This window comes from Centropristis striata, chromosome 19, assembly GCF_030273125.1.
Source record: "Centropristis striata isolate RG_2023a ecotype Rhode Island chromosome 19, C.striata_1.0, whole genome shotgun sequence".
Classification (NCBI taxonomy): Eukaryota; Metazoa; Chordata; class Actinopteri; order Perciformes; family Serranidae; genus Centropristis; species Centropristis striata.
In genome coordinates, this window is record NC_081535.1 from 26,469,007 (window position 1) to 26,481,128 (window position 12,122).

Below are 12,122 nucleotides of genomic sequence, written 5' to 3' on the forward strand. Positions count from 1 at the left end.
AACTTTGCTCTAACCAAGACTGCAAATATTAGCCAATAATATTCCCATCCTGTGTTTAACTGTTGTTAGCGTGATTTTGATATGAGGATTACGTAAAACATGAGAATTGTGTTTGTATGTGTGTGTGTATTTAAAACAATGTGAGGAACTCACTGCTGTTATATGGAAACAAACATAAATAGTCATTTAGACACCCTCTTAAAGGAATGTTTTTGAGAAGTCAGCTTTTGACTAATTATTTTATTTTTCACAATGATTATCTGGTAGGGCCGGGCGATATATCGATATATTTTTAAATGTGATATGGAATTAGACCATATCGCATATATCGATATAGTTCAAATATTTTGAACATTTTGTATAAATGCTGCCCTTACTGGGGTTTGTCATATTTAGTTATTTTGTAATGTTCATTATTCTTTTCTCATATAAAAATATTTATTTCAGAAAAAGATTGGCCTATTATATATCATAGGCTATTTTAATTATGATTTTTTATTTTATTTAAATGTGCACTTTTTTGAGCTTTGATTTAAAACTTATTCCTGTTGGTATACAGTATTTATGTTCACTTAAATACACGGTTTCAATAAAACTACTTGTGACATGTCATATTTGACTTTGACTGAACATTTGCTCTCACTTTGGGATAAAAACATCTGGCTATATATCGAATATTGATATTCAGCCTTAATATATCGGGATATGACTTTTGGTCCATATCGCCCAGCCCTATTATCTGGTGGTTTATGTAACACTTCATCTCCATATAAACTGGCCAGATTTCCTATAAAATTGGCTTTATGTATTCCTGGTCCCCAGAGGATGAATCCTAATATTTAATTATTTTACCTTTCCTCTGGCGCCACCATCAGAACTAAATTTACACTTGTACACAAAATCAGAAAACAGCGCTGATAAGGCTCTGAGAAAAACTAAATCAATCTTTCATTGTGCCTGGTGTAATACATAAAAAGAATGAAGTTTTTATGTGACAGCAGTGAGATGCGTGTGAGAACATGAGAGGCCTTGGACTATGGGATTATCCACTGTCCCTCAGTGTAGTATTTTCTGAGTGTGTGTGTGTGTGTTTGCAGGTTGGAGCCAGCTGGCAGCCATGCACTGTGTGATGCTCCCTGACCTCCTTGGACTGGACAAGTTCAGGCCTCCTCTGCTGGAGATGTTGGCGAGGAGATGGCAGGACCGCTGTCTGGAGGTAACACACACGCACACAGTGGCCCTCATTTAGCAAACAAACATATGACAGAAAGTGAGCGTAAAGTGGGGGTACAGTTATTTCTACGCAAGGCTCGACATTTATCAGTTTGGACATGAATTAGAGTCAGCGTGAAGTCCACACGTCTGAGTCTGAGAATTGATCTTATACTATACACTGTAAAAAAAAAGAAAAGTTGGGTGAACTCAAAATTTCAAGGCAACAACCTTCTATGAAATTTTAAGTTGGACAATTAAACTAAATATTTTTTAAACTAAAAGTTTTGTTTTTGAGTTTGCTCAACTCTGAATTCAGATTTTTGTCAACTTAACTGTAAGTTGTACTAACTTATAATTTTACATTGTAATAACTTTTAATTCTTCTGCTAACTTCTGCAATGTGCTGTATTGGCATGATTGTAACGCCGCTATGAAATGTCAGCTAATGCTTCGACCACAATTTTGAGTTAGCATTGATACGCTAATGGCTACTCTTGTAGCTGTAACAAGCAGCGTGGTATAGCATCAGTTAGCCGCTAGCATCAGTTAGCCGCTAGCTTTCGCTAATGACCAAAAACCTGTTTGTGTTTAAATGTTGAAAATGTGTAGGTTGCCTTCTCCAACAAACGACGTATGACACTACACAACACAACTCAGAGTAAAATTCCCGTATAATTTTAATTAATTTAATTAAGGGTTGATGTCTGTGTGGACTCCAGCTCGAGGCAGCACAGCCACAATGAGACTTCAAGTGCAGTGCCAACTCGGAAAGTTGACTTTCCCGCATTTCACAACAAAGAAATAAGAGTTAGCAGAACTATTGTCCCTTGTTTTGAACCCCAACTTAAAGATATAAGTAACAACAACTCACCAACTTGTTTTTGAGCATACAACTGGCTTCCTTTGTTGTGCTAGCTTACATTAATACCCTAAATGTCAATATTTTATATTTCCAAGTTTTACCAACTTAAATCACTGTTTTAGGCCAAAAAATACAAGTCGGCTTTTTTGCAGTGTAGTATTGATGCCTGTAGCTGATATTGGTGGTGTATTGTTTTTTAATGGTGACAAACCAAATTATGTTTATCATTATGACATCATTAAAAATAAATACACCCTGTGACGTGAAATTCTTTAACCCTTTGATGCACAACATATAAACGCCTTCTAATGCACAACATGAGTCAAAAATGACCTGCATTCATCTCCCATGTTATTTCATGCTGGCTGTGTGTTTGAATATCTTTTTTTTATTACAGCAGATCATTATATCCTTTTTTTTCTTTCATACTTTATGAAGAAAAATATTTTTTGTATTATTACATCAAGTTCACACACAGGTCAAAAATGACCTTGTGCATTAGAAGCGTAGTTATACAAAAAGGATACACTAAATTAACAATTTGAGTATATGTGTAACTATGTTTGTCTTATTTTTAAGGTGTAACTTTAAAAGAGTTGTTAGAACCACCAGATTACATTGGAAAATCACACATTTTAACATTTGAGACTTATTAGAGCCACTAAATAATAATTCCCATTGGAAAAACACCAGTTTACTAATTAGAACTCACAACGAAATTAAAACTAAAACTAATGAAAATCCAAAACTATTATAACCTCGCTCTATAGAACACTAAAAAACATTATCGTCATAGTCATAGTCATGATTTTACCCTCTCTGTGGTTTTAGGTGCGAGAAGCAGCACAAGCTCTCCTGTTGGCTGAGTTAAGGAGAATCGGCCAATCCGGACGTAAAGACACCATCGACCTGTGGGCTCCCTACCTGCCTCAGTATGTGGACACCGTCAGCTCCCGTAAGTACCACACTTCTAAATATCTGAAAACTGAAAAGTGTGCTTGGTTGTGTTGTTTTTTTTTTTTACTTTATTGCCTTTATGCACATTTACAGACAATTAACATCACAAAGGAAAACAAATCAAAACATCTTGAGATTGGGTCTCATCTGTCACACAAATGGCACTGTAAAGGGTATTACACATATTTTATCTGGTTCTGTATTCCAAATAAAATAAAATTAAAAATAAATAAATAAAAAGGGATAATTTAGATAATAATAGTGTATAAGAGTCTCAAGCAATATAGTATGTAACTGGGGCCCACCTTCTCATAAAAACAGGTACTTTTAGCTGTAATTGGGCAGTCATATATTCCATCATGTAGACATGTTTTACTTTCTGTAACCACTGAGTGATCATGGGGGGGTCTTTCTTCATCCAATTTATAGTAATAATTTTTCTTGCAATCAGCAACAAAATGTGTAATATATAACATTGTTATGTGGTAAACAGGTGGTCAGGAAACACATCTAATAAAAATAACAAAGAGTCCATTGGAAGTTCTACTGCCAAAATTTTTTCCAGTTCTTCTTTGACATTTTTCCAAAATGTTTGTACTTTCGGGCAGTCCCAAAATATATGAGTATGGTCGCCAACCATGCCACAGTTCCTCCAACATTTGTTTGGTTGTTCTTGGTGATTTTTATTGTCACACAGTAATACAACTCACATACTCCTATTTACATACCACGTCCCCTGCTGGCGAGTATTAGACTTAGACTTAGACAGACTTAATGGTCATTCAGTTATTGGCTCACAATACTCCAGAATGTAAGATAAATAAAGTATAAATATAAAAATATAAAACTGTAAAAAAATAGAATATTTATATTGCACAGGGTGTAGCAGCAGAAAGTGTTTTATACATAGACAAAAGATATATAAATATAAAAACAAAATTAAAAACAAGTTCACAGTGCAGTGTATATATGTATTGCTGCATATGTGAGAAAAGTCCTTTGTGGTGCGCTGTGTGATGTCACTCGAGGTAATTAATTTCAATGCATAACTCTCCTCATCTCCTCTCAAAGGTTAGAGGCTCATTGCTACAATTTTAACATGCCGTCAATCGCTACTACGTCAGCAAGATGTCGGCCAACGCATTGCTGCAGAGGGTGAAATACGTCAGTATCCCTAGTTTTTCGTTGCCTGTACACCCAATAGTCAATTTTTGGTATATAGGAGCTACTTCATCAAACTTGTGGATCAGATATGGCAGCCATATAAATCTATGAGAACCAATACATCTTCCAAGCCACTTAGAAGGTCAATTTTGGTGTTAAAATATACATTTTCTGGGTCAAGGAATCATTTAAAACTATTGAGAATATCACTAGAGGATTATTTGATCAAATAGATATGTTCATTTTCACTCAGACTGGTAGGTCTTCAAGTGCTGCAGCAGGAAATAATGAGTTGAAAATGTTTGGAATCTATGTTCACGGAGAGTGCGGATTCGCTGCCATGTACACTGCTAAATAAAATCAAAGGAAAGCTTTAATCTCATGTCAGATCTTGTATATACATTTTTCCCCAACATAAAATGTATATTTTGACACCAAGATTGACTTTCTGAGTGGCTTGGAAGATATATTGGTTCTCATAGACTTTATATGGCTGCCATCTCCGATCCACAATCTTGATGAAGTGGCTCCTACCAAAAATCGAAATCTATAGTGATAGAGAGCGTGTGGAAAAAATGTGGTGCTTTTTTCCGACATGTCCCGTTTATTCTTAAATCTGGTCCCAAGCTGCCTGACTACAACCTATATTGACGTTTTTGACGGGAGAACAGGCTGGCCAGGGATACGGGTTGGGCATCAACCCACACACGGGTTTTTGCATTGGCAACCATCGTAGCACAGCCCCTCTGGTCCCTCAGTACCCGTGTACAGCTTCAGGAGGTCTCCTTTTTCAGCTCAACTTGCAGCAACTCACTGTCACATAGAGGCAACCTTCTTGTTTCCCTGGGGAGAACTCCAACACAGTGGTTCTCACCCAGGGGCTTTTGAGTATCCTCACACCCACACTGTGCCTCTCACACTGGCCAACATCACAAAAGACGAGAGTCCATCCTCTCTCTCTAAGTTTGGTTCCAGAACTAGTGCAATGTGTGTGAGTTGAGCCCACCTGTATGTAGTCTGTATTGCTCTACCTGCCAGAGTAGTGATGATTGTCTCTTGAGCCCCCTCAGAACAATGCCCTAACCTCATAATCACATTGAATACCAATTTATTTTCACTTCATTTATTTAGTCTGACACATTGATGTTAGCTGATTACTTTTTGTTTTTTGGGGGCCTAATCGTTCTTGACTGACGTATCCTTCCAGCCAGCATTATTTCCAGTCCTAAATGTGGTTTCTAGGTTCAATTAGCTTAACACTTTTTACGTCAACTAAAGAAATCTGACTACTAAAGAGTTTATATTTCAGTAAATTGAATCACAAGAATTAGTATAATTGTATCTATGTTTTTATCAGTTGCCTCCATTTTTGTGGCTCTTTTTCTGCCACTGTTTTGCATGTATTTAGAGAAGCAGCTCGTTAGTTATGCAGGACGATGATGTGCCAATTCTTAATTCCACCTACAAAGCTGTGATTGGTCAAATGTTTCTTTAGCTGGGAGGTGAGAAGACCTACTTAAAATAAATCTCAATCTATCCCCTTCTCTCTATCCATTTGTGTTTTTCTTCCCTTCGCTGCCTTTTTCTCTCTCTTTATCTTTCTTCTGTATATTCCCTGGTCTCTCTCGCTGTCTATAGTTACCTGCTGATGGGAAGAAAGGTGAATCTCCACCTTCTTTTACTAGAAACAGCCTGCTAAAATGCTGTGTGTCTATGTGTGTTCGGGAGTCGCCTTGTGGTTGCTGAGGATGCTGGGGGGGTTTCTCAGGGGAACGGTTGCCATGGAAACGGGCACCGGTCAGTGTTGTGTTACCACAGCAGTACCGCAGGCGGGGGAGGTGGGTGGGGGGGGGAGTGATGGGCCGATGACCTCAGGGGACAAGGGAGGATGGGGGGGCAGAGAGATAGAGTGAGGTTAAAGGGTCATTGAATTTGATCTGTGTGCTGCGCAGCAAGACTGGAACAGAGAGTAAGATGACTCCCGCTGGTCCTGGAATATCATGGGAAAGTCGGGGAATGTGCACAATCCTCTGGAGATGTCCTTTGAATCTGAACCTGTCCTTGGCTCTGTCTACTGTTAAACACCAAATATGTAATTCCCACACATTTTGACCTCAAAATCCAACCTTTTTCTTTCTGTAAACAGGGTGTGTCAACCTTTTTTTTTTTAGGTCTGTGATCTCGTGTTTTAGTCTCCGACCATCACATAGCTGCAGGTCGGCTTTTGTCCTGAATCTAACCAGCACCAGCACTGATGTATTTAAAGGAGGGTGACAAATATTTCCTTATTATTTAATATTCAAACCAGTCCCCTCTAACATGAAGCCAAATGCATCTAGACCAAGTGACAACCTCCGGGTTCCTAACGGTGGCTGCAGAAGCATTTGACTCCATTCATTTCAATATAAAATGAGAAAACATCTAACTTGAATTACTATCTCAGGAATTTTTTTCAGGACAACACTATGGTCTCAATTGCAAGTAAAAAATCTTCTCCAAGGCAATTTTATGCTAATAGTGGAAATAATGGCCCCATTTAGAAGAAAATAGAAGATAAATAATCGTATGATTAGGGGTGTGGCTAGCTTTGATTGACAGGTCATTAACAAGGCGAGCCTTCATCAGAAGAGAAGCAGAACAATGCATATCCACGGCAACGTGTTAATAAAGTTAAAAAAAAAGAAAAAAAAAGAACGTTTACATTTAATGACAGTGTGTGCAGCAGTTCACTGTGGCTGTTCCTGATTCTACTATTCCTGCCTGGAACATTCACAACTGATCCAATCACCAAACAATTCAGAATATGCCCATATCTTATTTTATACATAACCTTTTATTGAAAAGCATCATTCCCAAAGCTCCTCTAACTCATGCATTTTCTGTCCTGTAGCTGTTTCACAATAAAAGCATCCAGCTGGTCCACTGTCATGTGAAGCAATAGCGAAAAAAGCTCAGTATTTCCAGAAATATCTGTGTTCCTGTCCACAACAGTACAGTGATGAGACCACATTTTAAAATTATTTGGATGTCTGAGCGCCAAGGTCATGGTCTAAGTGTGTAAACATGGGTCCTACAACAGCATCTTAACAGAAATCTTATCAAATGGACCAAATGGACCCTAAATGTATTTTTTTGGTTTACCAGCTAGAAGACTTGCTGAGTGCACTCCTTTCAGTGTGCACACAGTTCAGTGAATTACGCTGGACACAGAGAAGTCTGGTGCAAGCAAAAACCAATTTATTTACACACTGAAAAAATACAACAAAGACACTCAGGCCACAAAGGCGGAAACGAAAACGAGCCGGGGACAACGGGAGGTCCCGAACGGCCGAGAAACTCAAGCGGATAGAAATATGCATCAAAAACACTGAAAAACTTGGGCGTCCCGGTGGCTCACACCGGTAGAGCGATTGCCATGTATGCCATGTGCTGCGGCGGAGCCGGGTTCGAATCCGGCCTGAGCTCCCTTTGCCACATGTCTTCCCCTCTATCACCCCCTTTCACTCTGTCACTATAAATAAAGCAACAAAAATGCCAAAAAAAGAATCTTTAAAAAAAAAAAAAAAAAAAACACTGAAAAACTTTTCATGGAGAGTGGCCGGAGCACAACTTACTAGGAATAACATGGAACGAACTGGCACTGGATCACAGGAGCCACAGGGCTAAAGAAGGCAGGTAATCAGGAAAGAGTGGAGAAGCCGAGTTCCTGGCTTCGGTGCTCTGATGAGCAGAGGCGGGGAATGGCTCGCGGAGGAGGAGGCAAGCACAAAAACACACCCGGGCACACCCACAGACACAGAGAGAAACACACGAGGGAAAGAGGAGGGAGATCCTAACAACCTTGGTGAAAAAGTAATGCACTCTTGTGGATTTGCAGTTAGCTGCAACCCCATCAACCCTGTCACCCAGGGGCCCGCTCTTCTCTCTTCAGTCGGGTTGTTTGGGAATGCAGGCCCCTCAAAGGTGGTGCATCATCACTGGCTCTATAGGCGTGTTTCCACTGAGTACTTTTTGGAAAGCAGCTGAGTGTTTTGGCTCCATCCACTAGTTAGTTCCCCTCGGCCTCTGTTCCCATACAGGTACTTTTGTAGCGGCTAACCAACGAAGTTCGAATGGGACAAGAGACAGGCAAGCTGTGTTGCCAACGTAGCAACTTTTTCGTTATATTTAGCGACTATTCAGACCCTCTAGCGACTCTTTTTTTTTAAAAAGCAACTAGAGACAAATCTAGCAACTTTTTCTGGTGTTATTGGAGACTTTTGGAGACTCATTAGTACTCTTCTTAACATGGCTCAGAAAGTACCTACCTGAGGCATGTACTTTCTCAACCGCTAACCGGTGAGGTTGGGCGGATCTCTCCCAAGCCACACCCATAGCGGCTCACTAGAAAAGTACCTAATGGAAACGTGCCTTATGTCTGCTTGGAAAGACTTGGGGTGAAGGCTTTGCAGCTCTACCCCGACCATTTCACCTCACCAGGGGAGGGACTGGCTCCCATCCGTGGGGATTTCCCCAACCCAATGGACCCGTCTTTTAACAAGTGAGTCAGTCAATCTGACTTGAGTCAGGGGGTGAAGCAAACTCTGTGGCACAATGAAAGTGAGGGCTGGTGCACGCTGGCTGGTTCCTCCCTTCCAAGAGTGTGGAAGCATCCTAGCTGAAAACTTTCTCTTGAGGCCTTTGAGCAGAGGATGTTAGAAACTAGTCAAGACCATTGTGATTATGTTGAGTTTGCAGTTCAGATTGTAAACCATATGCACTCCTGAATTGCGTCGATGTGGTTATCGTAACAGCCTTAGTGTGCGCTCATACCACAGACAGGAAGAAACCAGCAACTAACAGCTGGAGGAAGATGGGGAAAGATATGAAAATATGGGGCAAAGAGCAAATGAGGGTGAAACTCGTACACCTCTTACTTTGTTGTCCTTCACATGGGATGATCAGTGTAACATAAGTGTCTACTTGGGCCTTTTCCACACTGTTGACACGGCCATCAAACAGGCACTCTGTAGTCCTCTTAAGTCTCCCTCCCTCTCTCTTGTCTCTCTCTCAGCTCACCCTCTCCAGTAGCAGAGTGGTTGGTGTTTGAAGCGAGACACCTGTATTTATCCATTAGCTTTTAGCGTGAGGAAATGTCACTGAGTCCCACTGTCACAGCATGGGGTTGACCAGACAACACACACACACACACACACACACACACACACACACACACACACACACACACACACACACACACACACAAATCAGTGTTGTGACCTTTCAGCTCTCCTGGAAGTGTTTAAAAGGCTTCAACACAAAGGAAACAGGGCAAGCTGGAGTTGTAAATCTGCACTCAGAGGGAGAGAAATAAACAGTCACACCATCTTTGTCTTCACTGCTGTGTTATTAGCTGCTGTTCATCTTAAAGGAGCAGTTCAGCATTTTAAGAAATATTCCTATTAATATGAAATGAGAACATCAATGTCACTCTCCAAGCAGTTTCAGGGTGTTTTATTTTACTCCTGTTACATTTTACTGTGGACTTGTTTTTCACTGTAATATATAATTTAATTAATACTCACTTTATACTTTGTTCTTATATTTTTTTCACTATGTTTAAATTATTGTATTATGTTGCACCAAACCAAGAGCTTAAAAACAGAGCGCTATGCCACCAGTGTCTGATTTATTAAACTTTGGAACTGATAAACACATACAAAATTCAAACATTTGAAGAAAAATAAACTATTTCAAACATTTTTAATGTTAAAAATCCATGACTAAATGTATTGCAAATATTTCTCATCACTAAAATGTAGTGATTCAAACTAATGTAGTTAAAACAGTGAGCATATAACCATTTAAAACTATAACTGCTACGCTTCAACCACGACTCCATCTTTGAGTTTTCAGGTGATTGACAGGTGATGCCAGGTGGCATATGACAGGTTGGGTCCAACCATCCTGGTATGGGGGAGACTCTGGGTTTTTAGGATCATGAAATTGGATACCCTACTGAATATAAAATTAATTTTATGAACTTATACTTATTTTATTCCTAAAATATTTATTAAATAATTATTTTCAAAGGATTTTTGCATGGATGCTACTTTTTAAATGTACATTTTAAAATCTCTCGTACCCCCTGGAGTGCCTTCATGTACCCCCAGGGGTACAAGTACCCCCATTTGAGAACCACTGTTCTAAGTCATTGCATTCTGTGTTTATTGCGTTTTCACCACGCCCCAACTTTCTTAGAACCGGGGTCGTACACAAAATAAGAATAAAACACGAGCTTTAATCTTTGAGGTGGAAGACTTCCAGAGCTGCAGGGGGGAGAGAGGGGGCAGTGGGGACCCAGGAGAGAGGCTGTGAGGCTGGGCAGGGAGAAAGAGTCGACCTGGGGGGGCTGGATGGATAGAGAGAGGGCCTCCACACACACTTTACACTCTCATATTCACACACACTTGATTAAACAAAGTCCCCAGCATTGTTCACCCTCACACACGCATGAACAGACACAGATTTTAGGGTCAAACTGTGTGTGTGAAGCTGTGTCTTTGATCACTGAACAGCAGTCACCGTTTCCTCTCTCTCTCTTCTGTCTTTACATTACCGACTGCCTCGATCGCCCAGTCACATCCGTCTGTTTTTAACTCATGAACCTGCTGTTGTTAAAGATCCGCCTCCTCCTCTCCTCCTCCTGCTAACCTTTTTCTTTTTTTTTCATCTGGCTCTTTATCACCTCTCCTCCTCCTCCCCCTTCCTATTCTTTTCTCTTTTTTTTTCTCCTCACCTGCCCCTTATCATCTCTCCTGCATTTTTCCCTTATTCTCTTCCTCCTCTTCACTATTCTTACTCTTCATTTATTATACTCATTCATTCGTTTATTTTCTTCCTTTTTCATCCCAACCTTTACACTCCCTCTTTTCTGTCTTTCCTTCCCATCCCCCATCCTTTTCTTTCTGTCTTGTTTTCTTCTTCCTTCTTTGAAGATGGAGGTGAAATTGAATGGCTTCATAGTATTCGGATCTTTATATAGTTTAATTATAATAGATATATCCTCTTTATTACGATGTTTTGGATGAATTATACAATACAATTAAAAGAGATAGAATAAGAAAAATTGAATAGGGGCACACTGAACAGGTGGGAGGCCTTCCTGCTTTTGTTTTTATTTGGAAAAATAAAATGGGTAGGAAACATCTGGAATATTTGTGTAAAAGTAAATATAATTCAAGAATTAAAAATGCTATAAAAAATCCTGATCCGCCTCATCTAACCAGAAAAATCATGACATATAAATGTTCCATTCACCTTTATTTTTAATAGATCTTAAAGTGAAACTTGCAGTTAATTAAAATTTACAAAAATACAGAAAAAAACAACAAATTATCAAAATGAAAGAAAAAGAAACTGAAACTGAGCCCGCTGTGATTTAGAGAGCAGGAAGTGCACGTCTTCAAACAGGGAAGCAGAGAGCAACAGACAGAAGAGAGGAGGACGGGATCCTGGAGGTTAACAAGGCATGCTGGGAGCTATGTGTCATGGCTGACATGACAAGCTTGACCTTGGAGCAGGGCAGCACGCCTCCTCCTCCTCCTCCCCCTGTCATCCACCCCTCCTCCACCTCCCTCAGCCCCGCTCCTCTCTTTCTCATTCCCTCGCCGAGGACAGCTGAGTTATAGACTTGGCCCGTGTGTGTCTGTGTGTGTGTGTGTGTGTGTCTGTGTGTGTGTGTGTGTCTGTGTGTGTCTGTGTCTGTGTGTGTGTGTGTGGCTGTGTGTCTCTGTGTGTGTGTGTGTGTGTGTGTGTGTGTGTGTGTGCGTTTTTGTGTGCATGTGTGTGTGTGTGTGCGTGTGTGTGTGTGTTTGTTTGTGTCTCTGTGTCTCTGTGTACGTGTTTGTATGTCTGTGTGTGTGTGTGTGTGTTTCTGTGTATG

The 12,122-nt window shown here is 40.1% G+C and overlaps 1 protein-coding gene across 3 annotated transcripts in view; it reads left to right on the forward strand.

Annotated features, from left to right (window-relative positions):
• The window catches only part of LOC131992044 (WD repeat-containing protein 7), a 162,745-nt gene that overhangs the window by 74,917 nt on the left and 75,706 nt on the right, over positions 1–12,122 (forward strand). For all 3 annotated transcript variants that reach the window (XM_059357387.1, XM_059357388.1, XM_059357389.1), the window contains 2 exons: positions 1,098–1,216; positions 2,909–3,032. In XM_059357387.1, the coding sequence (XP_059213370.1) occupies positions 1,098–1,216; positions 2,909–3,032 (243 nt within the window). The remainder of the gene's footprint in view (positions 1–1,097; positions 1,217–2,908; positions 3,033–12,122) is intronic.